Source organism: Daucus carota, chromosome 5 (assembly GCF_001625215.2).
Source record: "Daucus carota subsp. sativus chromosome 5, DH1 v3.0, whole genome shotgun sequence".
In the NCBI taxonomy this organism is placed as follows: domain Eukaryota; kingdom Viridiplantae; phylum Streptophyta; class Magnoliopsida; order Apiales; family Apiaceae; genus Daucus; species Daucus carota.
The window spans coordinates 11,335,109-11,356,393 of NC_030385.2; the positions used below are offsets into that span (position 1 = coordinate 11,335,109).

The 21,285-nt window shown below is 30.7% G+C and overlaps 1 protein-coding gene across 2 annotated transcripts; it reads left to right on the top strand.

Annotated features, from left to right (window-relative positions):
• The first annotated feature begins 13,996 nt into the window (after positions 1-13,996).
• On the top strand, positions 13,997-20,277 carry LOC108223707 (ABC transporter C family member 3). Of its 2 annotated transcripts, XM_017398091.2 has the most exons (10): positions 14,004-16,655; positions 16,852-16,938; positions 17,020-17,661; positions 17,760-17,924; positions 18,233-18,527; positions 18,739-18,953; positions 19,030-19,335; positions 19,439-19,502; positions 19,591-19,830; positions 19,908-20,277. In XM_017398091.2, the coding sequence occupies exons 1-10, from the start codon at positions 14,295-14,297 to the stop codon at positions 20,030-20,032; spliced, it is 4,500 nt and encodes a 1,499-aa protein (XP_017253580.2). In that variant the 5' UTR covers positions 14,004-14,294; the 3' UTR covers positions 20,033-20,277. The 2 variants fall into 2 exon arrangements, 1 of the variants encoding a protein (XP_017253580.2); XR_010291966.1 differs by lacking the exons at positions 19,591-19,830; positions 19,908-20,277 and having other exon boundaries at positions 13,997-16,655; positions 19,088-19,335.
• The last annotated feature ends 1,008 nt before the right edge of the window (positions 20,278-21,285 follow it).

Consider the following 21,285-nt stretch of genomic DNA (forward strand, 5'->3'; position numbering starts at 1 on the left):
TATTTTAAAAAAAACACAAATAAAATTAAGATTCGTCGTGCTTTAAATTGTTTATTATGTGTAGAAATTTATTTTCATTTTTTCAACATAAATTATAGTCCAATTTTGCAATTTTATACATTACTATTGGTATTACATCAAGATTTTTATAATATAAAATTTATTTTATCCTACAAATATTAATTTTTAATTATTAATATACTTTTTATAAACAACCAAAAAATTATTACATTCTACAAATATTAATATTGAATCATTAATATAATTTTTAAATAGACCGCCGCAACGCGCGGTTTCTGAACTAGTTTACTATATTATTATATAATCTAAAAAGAGTTTTTACATTTCTTGCTCATTTTCGTGTGCTTGATATATCTGCCGGCTCTGTTTAATTATTTTTGATACACGATCTTGTCAATATGTTATGCATGAATATTAAATTCATACTACTTAATTATTTGTGGTATAAAATGAGGGCGGTACGTAGACCCGGCAAATTTTCACACGACACGAATACACGACACGAAAACGACACGAAAATTTAGTGTTTGTGTTTGCATTTTGAGTACACGACACGAAAAGGTACACGACACGAAATACACGACTGAGAAGTCGTGTCGGTTTTGTGTTTACCCTTCGGGTACACGACACGACACGAGGTACACGAAATAAATAAATAAATAAATAAATAAATAAATATATATATATATATATATATATATATATATATATTTACCCTTCAGATTAAGAGTTGGTCGCGGACAAATTCAAAATTTCCCAATTATCCTTTATTTTATGTAACTTTGCTTATGTTTAAGCCTGAATTTGGACAATATTTGTAAAATATTAATATTTCGTGTACTAATTCGTTACCAGTTTCGTGTATTTTTTCGTGTATATTTCGTGTTTTCGTGTTTTCATGTACTATTTCGTGTCGTGTCGTTTTCGTGTACATGAAAAAATTCGTGTACTACAGTTCGTGTCGTTTTTACCTGTTTCTAAATCGTGTCGTGTTCGTGTTTACAATCGTGTACACGAATTGAATTCGTGTCGTGTTCGTGTATACCCACCAGATACACGAAACACGAAAGTACACGACACGTTTATACACGACACGAACGATTTGCCAGGTCTAGCGGTACGTAATAATGGTTCATGGAATAATGATCCATTAAATGATCATAATCACTTGTATTTATAACGTCCTTGTGTGATCTTACTTCAAGATACTAATATTGTAGTTTGTGTAAACAGTATTGATATCATACATTCAATTAATTATATGTAAAAAAAAAAAAGAAGTTTAGAATAGAAGCATACTCCCTCCGTTTTGAGATATACTCCCTCTGTTTTTTTTTATATGTCATTTTTGACTTGGTCACCTACTTTTTGGTGAGTTGACCGGGTAGTAAAAATTAATATTTTTAATTGATTTTTTTTGTGAATTAAAATTTTGATTACATATTTTTATATAAAAAAAGAAAATTTCAAAAATAATATTTTTAACTACTCGGTCAAAACACTTAAAAATGTGTGCCAAAAAGTCAAACGTCATATATTAAAAAACGGAGGGAGTAGGTCGCTTGACTTTTTGGCACACAGTTCTAAGTCTTTTGACCAGATAGTAAAAATCATTATTTTTAAAAATTTCTTTTTATGAATTATAATATTAATCATATATTTTTAGAAAAAAGAAAATTATAAAAATATTTATTTTAACTATTCGGTCAAAAGACTTAGAAGTGTGTGCCAAAAAGTCAAACGACTTATATTTCAAAACAGAGGGAGTTTTTAATTCAGTACTGCATGGTTCTAACAATAAAATTAATATACCTTTAAACTTTTATGAGCTTAGTCTACAACCTGATTTGAAAATATGCATGCATGCACACGTGATGTCGTGGCTTGATTAATATATGTGTTTAAGATTTGGTATGTTTATATATAAGTTGAAACTAATTGTAAAATTTCTAATATATGTTCATCAATGATTGCTTGTCCCGTATATAAAATTAAACTAAAAGTAGTTTTACTAATTAATATGAGCGCAGATTTAGTAATAATATAATCTGGTATTGGTAATTCAATGTTCATAATTAAATATCAAATATCTATAAAATGAAAATATTATCCATATTTCATGACATTAGTTATTATAATTATTTTGACTCTAGATCTTAATAAAGAAATATAGTTTTGAGTTGTTAGTGGATTTTTGGCTACGAATATTTAAACTGCTATCTACATACGAATTTCCTTATCTTTTCTTTCATTAATACTTTTAGTACTCGTTACATTCGTCGTCGAGTTAATTTTATAGAATTGTGACCTTTGTACTCCATGTGTATTTTCTAGTACACATTGTTTTACTCATTTCGTATTCCCTATTGTTGGAAGAATCACTATTGTCAATTCATTTATATTTGATTCATTTTTTTTTTTTTGCATTTCTCTTGCAATATTTTTTTATTCTGTTTCATTCGGTGATTTTGTCAATATTTTGTAACCTATGTAATGTGCTCTTAAACTTATCTGTGTGGTTAAATCAGGTTCATGGAGTTTGGAGTGTCCGATGAACTTGGCATAAACTTGTATCAGTGCTATGAGTATATGAGCACGTATCTGGGGTATGAGATTGTGTATAAATGATGATCGCTATGTGTGTTTTCTTCTCATAGATTTCCGGAGAAGAATTCTTTGTTTATAGAAATGCTTTGTGCATTTCATGTGTTTTCTTCTCGTGGATTACTGGATGAGAATTCTCTGTTTTGTACTCTGCTTGGTGCAAGTACATTTTCATCTAAGAGACCCTTACTTCACTCAGCTTTATATTGTTTTGTTTTATTCGCTTGCTTTTCTTCATGCCGGCTGAGATTGGACTTGCATGTTACTTTGTGTTGGCAAGACACAATACATTCAATTATAATAATATTTGCATCACCTTAAATTATATTTGTACCGGGCATATGGCTCACTCAATTTATTTTCCTTCCGCAGGTTATTAGGGTAAGCGGGCCTTGAAATGAGTCAAGTTCTGAATTCCAAATCAGAAAAATAGGCGAAATACACCGGCCCAATCACAACAACTTGGGTAATCCACAAGCCAACCACAGGCCCCCAAAATATCATGATTTGTTGGTGCAATTGGATGTGATACTATGTCTGACAAACCAGGTCGAATCTCGAGTCTTTTCCGAAAACCGGGTCAAGTCCCAAATTTTGAATTCGAAAATAATCCGAAATACACGGGCCCAATTACAACAACTTGGGTAATTTACAAGCCCACCATAATCCCCCAAAAAATCGTGATTTGTTTCTGCAATTGGTAGTAGTATTTATAGTTATAAACTGAACAAAAGTCTCCACACTACTTGATGTGGGACTGGGGTGTTACATAATATTCTTCATCATTCAATCATTTTTAGGTGGGGTGCAACCATGAAATCTAGTATCCAATCATTTGATCTCTTGATAAACTCTTCACCAAATAAATACTTTTCTGAGGAAGTAATTACTGAAAAATACATGAAACATACATTTGAATCATGAAAACTAAGTTACATCGAGTGATATATATATATATATATATATATATATATATATATATATATATATATATATATATATATATATATATATATATATATTTAAACTTCATAATCGAACTTTGATCATTTATCTCACTTAGTTTGACTCCATTTTATATGATTTAAAAGTCTATTTCATGTATTTTTTTGTAAAAATTTCAAATTTGATTTTACAATCTGAAATAAATTTTATTAAATTTACTTAAGATGATGGTATTATATGTGAAAAACCATAAATACAGAGTTACTAGACATTGAACTCAAAATTGTGATCGTACAATCGAGAAAAACATTTTCAAGAGTGTACCATCGAAAATATTCCTAAAATAAATGTTGAACTTTTTCAACATTTTATCATGTAGAATATAAACAAAACAAGTTACTTACGCCAGATTTTGATTTAATTTTTGTAATAAATAAACAAAATTTTGATTTTTTTAACATACTTATATCTTATGGCCTCATGAGGATATGGCAATATCCTTTTCAGTTCCTTTAATAATAGAAAAATCTAAAAACCTGAATCCACATATATAACTTAATAAAATTGCATCTGAAAACTTTTTTATTGTTGACATTAATTACTTGTGTTGAACATACTTTAAAATAAATTCATTAAATAATCGACATCAACCTAAATGAGCTTTCAAAATACATAAAAGAAGTTTATGCTTATACACCAATTTCATAACACCCTCCCCGCCTAATATATCCTCTTTGTCTCGTGATCTCGTAGTCACAAAAGTAAAGTGGTGTGTGTCCATGTATAATGGAGTAATTAAATTGAACTGAGAATTACCAAGTACTCATAAGATTTCTTGCCATTGATTCCAATGTTAGTTTTCTAATTTATATTGAATTTCAGTTCTTGATTTCTAATAGCAATGAATTTAGCTGCAATTTACTTTTGATCTATTACAGTTATGGGTGTAAGGGATGAGAACCGTAAGAAAAGAATCTCATCACATGACTCCATCGCGACCCTTGCACCATCCAAGCTATATTGTAAACATAATGATCCTCATTATAATGGTAATAACTCTATGTATTTATCTCGTTTTGATAATGGTTTTACTATTTATTGTATTACTTATGGTATGATTTATAAAATTTTACTTGAAATATAAGAGCTGTAAATCATTGTGATATCTAAGGTTGATCTGTATATTTTAGAGTTTGCTAACTAAATTAAAAAAACTGAATTATATTAAAAATAAGATTTACTAATGCGTGAAAACATTTCATGAATAATCAGGATTCTTCATTATTATTAATGGATGTTAATTTGTGGGATATTTGAACTTTTTAATATACAAAACATGATTCTTCTAGTATTTTTTTAATTTTTAAATATACCGAGTTACAAATATATCTTAAATGTCTTAATACTTAATTATACATATTATATCATGTACTAGAATTTTAAATTCTCTCCAAATTAATAATTATTCCAATGTATAAAGGTAAAGTTTGGGGATCCCTTAATTGTTATAAGCTCTCAATAATATATTAGAAACCATGAACGGCACATATGACTGGAATAATGTAGTGGGCCTCCAGACACCACCCAAAGAGACAATTTACCGCTACATCATGATTCTCTTCTCTCTCTCCCCTTTAATTCCAACCCAAAATGACCAATAAAACACTATTATATACTCACTACATCCCAAATTAGATGAGCTCGTTGACTTCGGACACGCACTTTAAAGTCCATTGACCGCATAGCTACATTACTTACTTTTAAAATTTTATTTTTGCAAATAAAAATTTAAATATGAAATTTTCGTTTACAAACGAAAAATTAAAAAAATAAATTTCGAAACTAGACGATCAATGCATCTTAAGTTGCGTGCCCAAATTACTCTAAAAATCCACACCTCTTGCATTGCTAAAAGACTAAACTCCAAATTATACTTCATCTATGTTTCTTGACATTTATATGCTCTTATGTGTATATGTGTTCAAGTCCTTTTATAGTCCAAAAGATTTGATTTGGGTGTCTGGCCTGCTTGTTTGCCTGAAGTTCTTGATTGTTTCTTTGGAGAAGTTTATGCGTTGTTAATCATGCAAACTAGTAAGCTTAAAATGTAGAAGTCTCTGAATTTTATTTTCTTACCTAGTTCAACTTTTACATTTTTAAGCTGATCAGGTTGCATGATTAACAAAGCGTAAACCTTTCCAAAGAAACAATCACGAACTTCAGGCAAACAAGCAGGCCAGTTAGCCAAAATCAAATCTTTTGGACTATAAAAGGACTTGAATACTTAAACACATAAGAGCATATACATGTCTAGAAACAGAGATGGAGCTTTAGCAATGCAAGAAGTGTAGATTTGAGAGTGATACCATATAAATAGTTGCGTGTTATAGGTCTTTTTGGGTTGGAATTAAAGGGGAGAGTGAGGAGAATCATGATGTAGGTGTAAATATCTCATTGGGTGATGTTTGGAGGCCCCACTACATTATTCCACTCACATGTTATTTTCTTGATTTCTAATATATTATTGAGAGCTTAGAACAATTAAGAGGATCCCAAACTTTAACTTTATACATTGGAATAATCATCAATTCAGGGACAATTTAAAATTCGATCTAGTACATGATATAATAGGTATACATAACTATTAAGACTTTTAAGATATATTTGCAATTCTATATGTTTAAAAATTACAAACTAATATAAATACTAGAAGAAATATATTTCACATATTAAAAAGTTCAAATATCCCACCAACTAACATCCTTTAATAATAGAATCCCTATTCATGGAATATTTTCACGCATTAGTAAATCCTAGTTTTAACAATTGATTTTTTTTAATATGTTAGTAATTAAACTCTACAATATACAAATCAACCTCAAATATTACAATGATTAGCTCTTATATTTCAAGTAAACTATTACAAATCAGAACATGAGTAATACTGATAATATAGAGTTATTACCATTATAACGAAGACCATTATGTTTACATAGCTTGGTTGGTGGTTGGTGCACTCATGGCGATAGAGCCATTCGATGAGATTATTTTCTTAACTTTTGATCCCTCATACCCATAGCTGGAATAGATCAAAAGTAAATTTCAACTAGATTCATAGCAATTAAAAATCAAAAACGGAAATTCAGTATAAATTCGAAAACTAATATGGAATCAATTGCAAGAAATCATACGAGTACTTGCTAATTATGAGTTCAATTTAATTACTCCATCATATATACATGGACACACACCACTTTACCTTTGGGACTACCATACAGGAGATAAAGAGGAAATATGGGGGGTGGGGTGTAATGTTATTGGAGTATAAGCATAAACTTATTTTATGTATTTTTGGAAGCTTAGGTAGGTTGATTATGTCCATTATTTAATGAATTTATTAAATGAATTTATTATGAAGTATGTTTAACATTAGAAATTAATGTCAACAATAAAAATGTTTTGAGATGCGATTTTATAAAATTAAGTTAAATATGTGGATTTAGGTTTTTATATTTTTCTGTTATTGAAGAAACTAAAAAGGATATAGCCAAATACTCATGAGGCGATAAGATCTAAGTATTTAAAAAATTAAATTTTTGTTTATTTAGTAAAAAATCAAATCAAAATCTGGGGTATGTATTTTTTTTGTTTATTGAAATTTTTTTATATATGATGATTTATTGAAAAAGTTGAACATTTTTTTAAGGGATATTCTCTATGGTACACTGGTGAAATTGTTTCTTCTCCATGATATGATCACAATTTTAATTTCTATCTCCGGTAACCCTCTAATTATGTTTTTTCACAATTAATACCCTCATGTTAAGTAAAATTTAATAGAATTGATTTCAGATTGTAAAATAAATTGTATATTTGAAATCTTTGTAAAAAATACTTTTAAATCATATAAATCAGGGTCAATTAAACTAAGTGAGATATAAATCATCAAACTTCCATTATATTATATATATAAAGTGTATGTAAATACTATCTCTTTTCCTATAGACACTTTCCCTGGTAACACACAAATTTCTTTGAGTATTTTATTACTCCAGGTGTTTTTGATATAGTTGTTGGTGATTAAGATAGTTTTTGCCATAAAACTATTACGTAATATAATGTAATTCATTATGCATTATTTGTAATTATATAAATGTTTGAACTATCTTAATATCAATTATTTAATAAGCAAGAATAAGAAAGCAACGAAGAACTTTGCTACTACTGGGACAAAAATCAATATCAAAAGCTTCTAATAAAAGAAAAATACTTCATCCCATATGTATTGGGAGTGATAAACAGTAATTAGACCCTCCAACTTAAGAGAATCATTATATTGAAATAAGTATATAAAAGTCTATATTTGAGTTAAATTTTAACACCAGAAATTAAAATGTTTTTGTTTAATATTAGCAACAAATGTCAAAACACAATTTATTTATGCATAATATAATGGGTTTTTTATGTTATTATGGATTTAATCTTGTAGTAATCTAATTGACATGGGTTGTCAACCCAATAAAACATGTAAATAAAATTTTATTTAAATTCCATATGTTCATATTGATTAAAAATATTCACATATAAAAATTCTTTTTCTAGGAAATAAAAGTACAAACTTATATGAGATGAGCATGTTGTGAAAATTTTCCTTCCACCTAGACTAGGTCTTTAGTTGAATTGATATGTCTCATAAAAAAATATATTACCACAGCACATGTAATTTATTTTTTTTATAGAAAAAATTATTTTCCCTATATTATATATTGTGCTTTTTTCACTTAACAAGTGAAAATAATAAATAATTATATTGGCAACTGTTCCATATTTCCCATCAGTTGGACATGAGCAATTACTACCTTAGGTAACTATCTATTTGATAAAGAGAGTTTATCAAGGGATCAAATAATCATATTGTTGGATACTCGATTTTGTGGCTGCCACCCCACTTAAAATTGATTTAATGATGAAAAAAGTGGCTACAAAGAAATGGAGATCATTATATACTATATATATGTCCCTAGAAACTCTCTCTAACTTAAAATTGATTTAATGATGAAAAAAGTGGCTACAAAGAAATGGAGATCATTATATACTATATATATGTCCCTAGAAACTCTCTCTATAAAACTGTTAACACACAAATTACTTTCAATATATTATATTTCTTGTTTTTTTTGATATAGTTGTGCGTAATTAATTAACTTGTTATTTTGCCATAAAACTGTCAGGTAATCTAATGTAGTTCATTACTATGTACCTATTACTCTGTAACTTGAGCGTTCTCCTCCCATTTAATCGTATAAGTGACAATCTATTTATAAATATTATTATGGATGATTTCTTTTGTGTGTGCATGGATTTAATTGTGTAGGGATGTAATTGACACTCTTAGTCAAGACAATAAAACATTTAATTATTATTTTATTTCAATTCCTTACATTCATATTGGTGAATAGTATTCATATATGAGATTTTCTTTAGGCTTCTATATTAAAGAAACTTTTTTATCATGCTTCTTCATTACATTGGTGTTAGACCCCAACTCGGTGATGAATGATTGTATAATATATTTATTTAGGGGAATGATGGCACAAAACTATATGAGATGAGTATGTTGTGGGGAGTTCTTCCGTAATGCGTCTTGGGTACATATATTGATGCTAGACCCCAACTCCATAAAGAATGGTTATATAATATATTTTTTGAGGGAATGATGGTACAAAATTATATGAGATGAGTATGTTGTGGAAATCTTCCTTGATCCTAACCGTGGTGTTCATTCAATGGATGAGAGAAAAAGTAAGAGTGAAAAGTAGAACACATGAAAATGGTCAAATATGCACAAAATAACTTCTCAAACTTAACAAATATGATGATAACTTACTTTCTTTACGTAGTCCTTCGTATCATGGTTGAGTGCATTTGCACATTGATGAGAATCTAAATTTTGTATTTAATATCATGAACCAAACACAAGGATAAGGACATATGAAATGGTCCACAATATGCTTGACTACTTTTGAAAACAAATCAATGATAGATATTGTTGAGACAAATATTATATATATATATATATATATATATATATATATATATATATTAACATCAATGATTATCATGATGTTACATTATTCAAAACACAATTACCGACTAAAAAAATTTGTACTCATTTATTGTAGTATTGGAAAACCACCAATTCTATAACTAATTAAACTTTTATGTTTTGAAAAATATTTTAACTTTTAAAAATTATTAAAAAAAATATTCTTTTAGTTTTGATTTTAAATTACTATTTTTTATTTTATTGTAAAATAAATTAATCATATTAAAATAATTTAAAATCAATATAAGAAAACCAACAACTCGATCTGTAACTAACGGATTCAGGTTTTTAAAAATATTACAACTTTTATAAACTATATCTTATACAATCTTAATTAACTTACATATATAATTTTGATTTGAAATTACTATATGTATTTTATTTTAAAATAACTAAATCATATTAAAATAATTTAAAATCATACAACAAATAAGAGTATTAAATATTATTAAGGATGTCATTCACTTACCGGAGAAGTTATAGTGTTTAGAGCATCTTCTTCATTTGATGGAGATATAAATCCATAAACAACTCATGAGCTCCAAAATCAATATTTGTGGTACCCAATCTGAAAGCAAAATCTTAATTATTAGCATCATAATAAGAATATTTTAAAAAGGCAATTTAATTCCCCTAGAAACTTAGGAAAGCAAATTGCATATATATAAATTCTATCTCAAATAGTATAAGGATGAAATTGAATTATGTCAACACCATTATAGAGGATATATTAACATATATCACACATCTATACCATGTATATGGAATCATCTAATCAACAAGTTAAATACTCACGCTGATAAGAAATCATATCTTTGAAGAACATCTTATTACAAAATCTTCCAACGAATACATAGGATGAGAGAACTAGACTTATCAAATGCAAGGGGGTGGGGGTGCGGCGAACCCTCTAACAACTAGGGATTGTATATATAACTAGGGATTGTATACAAGACATTAGGATTATGGTCCAAAAGGCTTACTCGTAGCCCAAAATTATATGTAAGAGATTAGACTGATGGTAAAAAGAAAAGATCTTACTGGATTGCCCAATCTCTTAAAATTGTGTATGGGCCCAACTCTACCATTTCATGTATCATACTTAAGTAGTCGTTTGAGATTTTATGACGAATTTAGTTACAATATAATGTTTTCATTTATATTTGGAAATTTATATTGTTTGATTATAAGAAATCCTATTTTAAAATTTAATTATTAAGATATTAGCTTGATGATGATATTAAATATTTCACAAAATTTGATTTAAATAAAAAAAATAACACTCTAAACCTTCCATTATGTAATTGTTATAGTTAAATACAAAAACCTATATATTAATATTATGGGGTCATGTTCAAGAGAGAACGAACCATGGAACCATTAGCTTATTTCTAGTATTAGTTAGGGTTGAGCAGAACTTCACATGCAAAAAATGTCAATATCTATGTATTATATTTTAAAATTATTTTTGAACACACACAATGATGAAAAAACATGTATTTAGATTTATATATGTTTTTTACATGTATGATATATATATTGATAATAATTTTGTCTTACTAATATATTTTGATTATTCGAATTTTTGCTCGATTTGATAAATAAACTGAAAAATTCAAAATACTGAAGAATACAAAATTTTATAACTGGATTAAAAATGAATAATTTTATTCGGTTAACAAAATCAAATTATCAATATATATATATAAAGGAGGATGCGGACGTCTCTAGAATTGTTTGATTCAGTCTTCTGATTTTTCTTAAATTTCGTATAGAAACAATAATTATAATTCAAAAAATCAGGTTCAAGAATTCTAAAAGTAATACAATTCTTTTTAAGAATTCTGAAGATAATATAATTCTTTTATTATTGGATAGAAAATATAATTATAAATTAAAAATCAGGTTTAGGGATTCTAAAGCTAATACAATTCTTTTTTTATTGGATTCCAGAGAGTATCTAAAAATTAAATTTCTTAATTTTAAAATAGAAAACAAAATTAAGAATTGTTCGAATATTGTGAAGGCTGAGATATAACCTTCAAAAAGACTAAAAGAGGATGGAGTAAGTTTTTGTCTTCACAAGCAGCAAAAACTATCGTAATGCCAAGGAAAGAACAGTGTTTGATGAACACAGTTCGTCAGGCTTTAAGTTCCATCCTAGAAAAGATTTCACTATCCACGGAAATAATTCAAAAAATCAGGTTCAAGGATTCTAAAAGATTGTAATACAATTTCAATGAGTCTCTAGAATTGTTCGATTCGGTGTTATAATTTTTCTTAAATTTCGGAAAGATATTGTAACTATAATTCAAATAAATAAGGTTTAAGAATTCTAAAAATAATATAATTCTTTTCTTATAGGATTCTAAAAGTAATACTCTAGAATCTATTAAAAGGATTCTAACAGTAATACAATTCTTTTTCATATTAATTCAAAAATCATAAAAATAATACGATTCTTTTTGCAAGACGGTACATGTTAGTCGTTTCGGAGAAAACTAAATAACGTGATTACATATATTCTTTGGACAAGAAAAGATAAAACAAGCAGTTAACCACAATATGATGCTGGCCAGAGGTGGGAAAATGGTCTAAAAATAATTTTTTTAAATTTTGAATAAGAACATAAATTTATGATCTAAAAATTATAGACAAGTACAATTTAGAAAAATTAAATCTTATTTTCAAAAGTTATAAAATTTATATTCTTATTTGATTAATTTTTTACTAATTATATATCTAAAAAAATATAAAGGAGGATGCGGTGATGTGGCGTCTGGAAACCCTCCGTTTAATTTTTCTAATTCTTTGAGAAAAAAATATGTAAAGTAGCTAACAAATAGTAATCGTAAAAGAGATATCTAAGTAGTTAAGAAGTAGGAATCTTAACGCGTCTCTGGAAACTCTATGGTTAATTTTTCTATTTTTTCTAATTTTTTTGAGAAAAAATAGGTAAAGTAGCTAAAAATAGTAATCGTAAAAGAGATATAATTCTAAGTAGTTAAGAAATAGGAATCTTAACAAAAATATAATAGCTAAAATTTGTAAAATTCTAAGCAGTTAACAAATAGGAATCCAAAATTAAAAATAGGAATCTTAAGAAAAATATAATAGCTAAAATTAATGAAATGGATATATTTATCCAATTATGATTATAATTTTATCATAACGTAAATGATTCTTGAGAGGATACGCGGGAGGTTACGTGGAGTCTCTAGAAACTTTCCATTTAAATTTCTAATTTTTTGAGAGAAAATAGGCAAAGTAGCTAAAAAAATAGTAATCGTAAAAGATATACAATTCTAAGTAGTTAAGAAATAGGAATTTTAACAAAAATATAATAGCTAAAATCTATGAAATTCTAAGTAGCGAAGAAATAAGAATCTTCAAAGAAAAGAGAGATAATTCTAAACAATTAAGAAATAGAAATCTCAAAGAAAAATATGATAGCTAAAATCTATGAAATTGGATATATTTATCCAATAATAATTATAATTTTATCATAATGTAAATAATTTTTGATTAGTATTGTATTTGAGGGAAGGGCGGCCCAAATTAATTTCTATCTAAATAATAATAAATTTTCTATTAATATTATGTTTGATGGGAAAGCAGCTAAAATAATTTTTTTTATCTAAGTTAAAATATATTTTTTTTATTAAAACAGGACCACAACTAAAATAATTTTTATCCAGTTATAATCTTTAACTTTATCATAATTATAATAATTTTTATTAGTATTGTGTTTGACGGTAGAACGACTCAAACTAATATCTATATTATAATGGTTTGTTATTAGCATTGTGTTTGACAAGTGAGTGGCTCAAACTAATTTTTATCTATATATATTTAATTTTATCATAATTATAATAATTATTGATTAATATTGTCTTTGATAGGAGGGCGGGTCAAACAATTTTTTTATTAGTATTGTGTTTGACAGGGGGCCACTTAAACAAATTTTTATATTAATTATAATATTTTTTATTAATGATATGTTTAACGGGAACACGACTCAAAATAACTTTTATGCAATTATAATATTAATTCGTATCAAAATTTATAAAAAAGATTCTTTATTAGTATTGTGTTTGAGGGGAGGGCGGGCCAAATTAATTTTTATCTAAATAATAATAAATTTTTCAATTAGTATTATGTTTGATGGGAAAGTAACTAAAACAAGTTTTTGTCTAAATTTATAAAAAATTCATAATGCCGCCAAGCGCGGCTTTATTCACTGGTTATATATATATATATATTTTGCTTTGGTATTCAATCAACGGAACGGAATGATTACCCCGTCACGAAGGGCTAAAAGAAACTGAGTTAGCTTTTAAAGACCAAAAAGGTCCATCAAGCCATTTTATGATCTTCTCTCTCAATGCTAGTCAACTTCAGCCTTGCAGATCACGGAATATCTATTAAACAAGTCTTCCCTTGGACTATGCAAATTGCAACTAACTAGTAGTTCCTACTAGTACTCAATTTTCCTTTCTCTTGTACATGTCACAACTGCGCAGCCCGCACTTCATTTTCAAACGCAAGCAAAAGTTTCATCCACTAGTCACTGCTTTCTCAAATAATTGTGGTTCCTTCTTGCTTTTTGCATCATCAGATGAACAAGGGTATGTTGAATAATCGCCTCTTTTCTTTGTTTGATGATGATGATCCGCTGCTTAGACCCTTTTTCTTGCATGGGTTTTCTGGTTTATTACATTTAGTGTTCTTGTTTGTTGTACTATTATCATGGGTGTGCAATAAATTTAAAAAAAAACAAGGCTTTGTGAGAAACATTGCTAGCTTACCTTATCATAGACATGCCTTGATTTGTAGCTTGGTTCTGGTACTTCTTAATTTTGTTCTGTGTCTGCTGGACAAGTTTTATTGGTATAGAAATGGCTGGTCTGAATTGATAATGATAGTGCTTTTCGATTCGGTCAGTAAGGCACTTTCCTGGTTAGCAATCTCAGTTTATCTGTATACCCAAGTGCAAGACCTAAGTGATGTTAAGTACCCCTTGTTATTTAGGGTGTGGTGGTGTGTTTTCTTTTCGGTATCTTGTTATTGTCTTGTTATAGACTATGTATACTACAATATAAGCCAGCCTTTGCCACTTCAGTATGTGATTTCAGATGCCTTAAGTGTAGTTATAGGGTTGTTCCTCTGTTTTGTGGGGTTTTCAAGATATATTGAACCAATTGAAAATGGTAGTTTTCAAGAACCCCTTTTAAGTGCTGATATTAGTAGGGTACCTGATGGTGAAGAGTGCAAAAAGTCCAGAGGGGGTGAAACTGTGACCCCTTATGCAAGTGCTAATATATTCAGTCTTCTTACTTTCTCTTGGATCGGTTCTTTAGTTGCATTGGGATATAGGAAACCGTTAGACATTGAGGATGTTCCTCAGCTTGCAAGTATTGATAGTGTTAAAGGTGCCTTTCCACTTCTAAGAGATAAATTAGGGTATTGCCGTGGTGATAATAGTAGTTTGACCACGCTTAAGCTGGCGAAAGCCCTATTTTATTCCATGTGGAGAGATATCTTATTGACAGCATTTCTTGCAATGATAAACACGGTGGCCTCCTATGCTGGTCCATACCTCATTGATTCATTTGTTCAGTACCTAAATGGAAGCAAGAACTTGAAGCAAGGGTACCTTTTAGTATCTGCATTTGTCATTTCAAAGCTTATTGAGTGTTTGACACAAAGGCATTGGTTCTTTAAGGTGCAGCAGATTGGAACCAGGGGCAAGGCAGCTCTTATTGCATTGATCTATCAAAAGGGATTGACCCTGTCATGTCAATCAAAGCAGGGTCACACCAGTGGGGAGATGATAAATATCATGACAGTGGATGCTGAGAGGATTGGTGTCTTTGGCTGGTACATGCATGATTTATGGCTGGTCATCCTTCAAGTTGGTCTGGCGTTGATGATCTTATATAAAAATCTAGGGCTGGCGTCCGTTGCTTCATTGGTCACAACCATGATCGTGATGTTGCTAAATGTACCGTTAGGGAAATTGCAGGAGAATTATCAGACTAAGCTAATGGAATCTAAAGATCATAGAATGAAGGCAACTTCTGAAATCTTAAAAAACATGAGGATTCTCAAGCTTCAGGGCTGGGAAATGAGATTTTTGTCTAAAATTTTGGATCTTAGAAATATTGAGGCTGGTTGGTTAAAGAAGTTTGTCTACACTAATGCCGTAGTTACATTTGTTTTTTGGGGTACTCCGACGTTTGTGGCTGTAGTAACTTTTAGTACATGTATGCTTCTCGGGATTCCACTTGAATCTGGAAAGGTTTTGTCTGCTCTTGCAACTTTTAGAATACTTCAAGAGCCTATTTATAATCTTCCTGATACAATATCAGTGATGATTCAAACTAAAGTTTCACTTGACAGAATTGCAGCATTCCTTTGTCTGGAAGACCTGCAGACAGATGTTATTAAGATGTTTAAAACAGGTAGCTCAGATATTGCGGTTGAGATAGTAAATGGAAACTTTTCTTGGGATGTATGCTCTCTCAATCCAACACTGAAAGACATCAATTTCAGAGTGTCTCCTGGCATGAGGGTTGCTGTCTGTGGTATGGTTGGCGCAGGAAAGTCAAGTCTACTGTCCTGTATCCTGGGGGAAGTGCCAAAGATTTCAGGTGTCATCAAGATGAGTGGAACAAAGGCATATGTTGCTCAGACGCCCTGGATACAGAGTGGGACAATCGTGGAGAATATACTGTTCGGAAAGGAGATGGACAGAGTTTGGTATGAGAAGGTCCTCGAAGCATGCTGCCTGAAACTGGATCTTGAAATTCTTTCTTTTGGAGATCAAACTGTAATAGGTGAAAGGGGAATTAATCTAAGTGGGGGTCAGAAGCAGAGAATACAAATTGCTCGTGCTCTCTATCAAGATGCAGATATATATCTGTTTGATGATCCATTTAGTGCTGTGGATGCTCATACAGGATCAAAGCTATTTAAGGTAACTATTAACGAACCTCAAAGTACAGTAAATATGTTTTTTTTATCTGATACGAATATGCATTCCAGTGCAATTCTGTGATATGAATATGCCTTATAATCTTTGACTGGTTTTTATAATTATGTTTGATGTGTTTCTGCTTTATTGTTATTCCTTTGACTGGTCATTACCTCATATGTCAATTTTTGTATGAAAGGAGTGCTTACTGGGCCTTCTGGGGTCAAAGACAGTGATTTATGTAACTCATCAAGTAGAGTTTCTACCTGCAGCAGACCTCATCCTGGTGAGCTAAGCATCTTTTTTTGTGATCTTCCTCTATATATGTTATCATACTATTTGAGATAATTCCATCTTATCATATCAGGTAATGAAAGATGGCCGGATTACACAATCTGGAAAATATGATGACATACTTGATTTAGGGAGCGATTTTATCGAACTTGTGGGTGCACATAAGACAGCTTTATCAACACTAGACTCATTAGACACCGAGCCAGTTTCTAAATCTTCTAATCTTGCTGAGAATAGCAGTATGGGGACTTTTCAGGCCTCGGAACAGAGTTTAGATGTTCAGAGAGGTGAACCACTGGATGAAATAGTTGCATCAATAGGACAGCTTGTTAAAGATGAAGAAAGAGAGAAAGGGAGAGTTGGTTTCTTAGTCTATTGGAAATATATTACAACAGCATATGGGGGTTCACTCATACCCGTAATTTTGTTGTCACAAGTCCTATTTCAGGGACTCCAGATTGCAAGCAATTACTGGATGGCGTGGGCAACTCCTGTGTCAAGTAGTGTGGCTGATCCTGTTGAAGTTTCTACTCTTATAATAGTTTATGTAGCATTGGCAATCGGAAGTTCTTTTTGCATTCTGGGAAGATCTCTATCTCTTGCAACCGCTGGCTACAAGACAGCCACACTGCTCTTCTATAATATGCATGCTTGCATATTTCGTGCTCCAATGTCTTTTTTTGATTCCACTCCAAGTGGGCGCATCTTAAATAGAGTAAGTGCACTCAACTGATGGTGCTATTCATATAAAGGAAAGCTTCTGATGATTTTGAGAACAACTTAATCTGTGTAATTTACTTAATTTTTCTGCAGGCCTCTACAGACCAGAGCACGGTTGATTTGGACATGCCCAATCAAGTTGGTACTTTCGCCTTCTCAGTTATACAACTCCTTGGGATTATTGCTGTGATGTCGCAGGTGGCGTGGCAGGTGTTCCTAATTTTTGTTCCCGTTATTGCAATTTGCATTTGGTTACAGGTATATTAGTGATTCCCTTTTCACAATACTTGCTCTCTCTTTTTTCAAGATAAAATGATGTGAACGATTCACCTGTACTAGAAGTTTTACATTTTTTATATCTCCTTTGTGCAACTTCACTGCAGGAAATATAAAATATCAGAAAAATATAAAACTGAAGAGATACTAGGTGACTTATGAAATTGAATTAAGACAGATGGTGCAATATTTTTAGTGGTAAAAAGAAATATAAAATGACGAAAAATACACAATTTTCCATACGAAATTGTTCTTCATTCTCAACTGCATGTCATATATTTATGTTTCAGCAATATTACCTACCTTCAGCACGTGAGCTGGCTCGTTTAGTTGGAGTGCGTCAAGCTCCAGTTATACAGCATTTTGCTGAAACCATCTCAGGATCAACTACGATTAGGAGTTTTGGTCAAGAATACAGATTTCGGGAAACAAATATGATGCTAATAGATGGAAGCTCTCGCCCGAAGTTTCACAGTTTTGGTGTGAGGGAGTGGCTGACCTTTCGCTTGGATATTTTGTCATCTCTTACATTTGCATTCTCATTGGTTTTCCTGATCTCTGTTCCTAACGGAACAATAGACCCGAGTATGTGGTTTGATTTTTGGTATATTATGTACTTTTCAATAGATAAGTTTTCTAAACTATACAGGGAGGGGGAGGGGGTGAGGATTTGAAGGGGCAAAGGGGTTTTAATCATCTATTTAGACCTCTCTATTGTACGTAGTTCTTGTTTTGCATTTGATTAACTCCCCCACATCTAAGTTTTTATACCAATGTTGGTGACATCTATTTGCAGGCATAGCAGGCTTAGCAGTTACTTATGGTCTTAATCTGAACCAGTTGCAAGCTTGGGTGATATGGAGTCTCTGTAATCTGGAGAACAAAATTATATCCGTTGAAAGAATGTTTCAATACACTTCTATCCCAAGTGAGCCTCCTCTTGTCGTAGAATCAAACAGGCCAGCTCATAATTGGCCATTATGTGGTGAAGTTGATATCTGTAACCTGCAGGTAATTCTTGAAGCTTTTATACTGATTTTATGAAAGCTAGGATTTTGTAAAAGTATTTGTCTTTCCATGGCTATAGGTTCGTTATGCTCCTCATATGCCCCTCGTTTTACGTGGTCTTACTTGCACCTTTGAAGGAGGGAAGAAGACCGGACTTGTTGGGAGAACTGGCAGTGGTAAATCAACCCTTATACAAACCATATTTCGAATTGTGGAGCCAACAGCTGGAAAAATATCAATTGATGGTATGGACATCTCTTTTCTTGGGTTACATGATTTGCGATCTAGATTAAGCATCATTCCTCAAGATCCAACCATGTTTGAGGGGACACTCCGGAGCAACCTTGACCCTCTTGGAGATCACACAGATGAACAAATTTGGGAGGTGTGTTGGTGACAAGTGTAGATGTATTACTAGCACAGTGTACATCTTATAAATTTGTTTATGACAGAATATATCAATTTCTGCATTTCGTAATGATTTGCAGGTTCTCAACAAGTGCCAGTTAGGAGATGAAGCAAGCAAGAAGGAAGGCAAGCTTGACTCATTAGGTCAGTTTCATATGCCCCTAGGAATTTATTTTCTGCCAATTCATAAGCAAACATAATTTGATCATTACTGTTTCCCTACTCCGCGCAGTTTCAGAAAATGGGGAGAATTGGAGCGTTGGTCAGAGGCAGTTGGTATGCCTTGGTCGTGTATTACTTAAGAAAAACAAAGTATTAGTTCTTGATGAGGCTACTGCATCGGTTGACACAGCTACTGATAACATGATTCAGCAAACCCTGAGGGAACACTTCTCGGATTCTACTGTACTAACTATAGCACATAGAATAACATCCGTGCTTGATAGCGATATGGTCCTCCTGTTAGATAATGGTTAGTCTGACCTATTTCGACATTTTACTACAGATTTTATGCCAAAAACTGGATTTTGAGATCTTTTATATATGCAGGGCTCCTTGAAGAATACGATTCCCCTACAAAGTTGCTGATGAACAAAACATCTGCATTCGCTAAGCTCGTAGCAGAGTACAGTGTAAGATCTAGTTCAAGCTTTGGAGTCACAAGTGGATCATGATGATACTTCAATTTTCAATAATTTTGCAATATGTACAACATAAAAATAAAAATTAAATGAAAGATTAGATCATGATGTTGTATTTTTATACACTCCTAAACAATCTAAGCTTTCGTATCATCAGTCCTGTTGATCAAAGCAGAGCTCTGGGGTTGACATGTCTGTAAATGGAAGTTGTGAACAGAACAAATGAACTTGTCTGTTTACATTATAATTAGTGAATATTGTACTTAAATTCCGATTCATTTGGTTTCTGCACTGGTGGAGGCATTATTATACTTCTGGAGGGCCATGTTATACTATAATTTTTTGCAAACGAAATCTAGAAACGTGCTTATAAGCCATGAATAAAATAATATTATTTATGATTAGTATTATATATTAAAATAAAATTTATGCATAAATATAACATTATCAATGAGATTTTAAGATAGAACTAAATCATTCCTGACGAGAGTCTATATGATATGAATTTTTTTTTTTGAACAATGGTAATTATTTGCCATTGATCCTAAACTATTGAACTGGTTTTCTGATAAATTAATTCTTGACAAATAGGTCGTATATATAGACTTGTTGCCGTTCTCTGACTTCTAAGTATAGATACTTCAAGTCTGCTATAATTTGATATCATTTTATTTAGTATTTGTATACATGTCGACCTTAGAAGACATTGTGATCATAGCACATACTTAGTTGACAGGGTTAATTATCATAAACTGATAAAGAACGAGGATTATCATGCTCGTGAAGGTGAGGGTGATCTCTGTTATGCTTGCGGCTTACTTCTGTATAAAATAGTTGTTGTTTATCATTGTATTAACTTCCTAGCGCTCAAAAAGATGAAAATTGTGCTCATTTCTGTGTTCACAAAACTTGTGCTTTGTTACCTCTTAAACTCAAGCATGCAAATCATGATCATCATGTTCTAACTCTATATAAACGGCCAACAATATGCTTTCGTGTCCCCGGAGATAGTTGGTATGCATTAACGTATGATATATGTGGCAATTAAACTGAAATGGTTCGCGTACTGTTATGGTTGATGTGTGAGTGGATATTAAATTTGTCTGGCATGCATTAACGGCCAAAATTATCTTTCAAACAAAACTTATTTAATATAAGAACTAAATTTGAAAAACATGTTTAGAAATAATAATGCTTGTACTCATATAATCCTCCAAAAAGAACACAAAAGAAAAATAAAATCTTATATGTATTACAATAATGTATTACTTTTTTGTTGTAATACT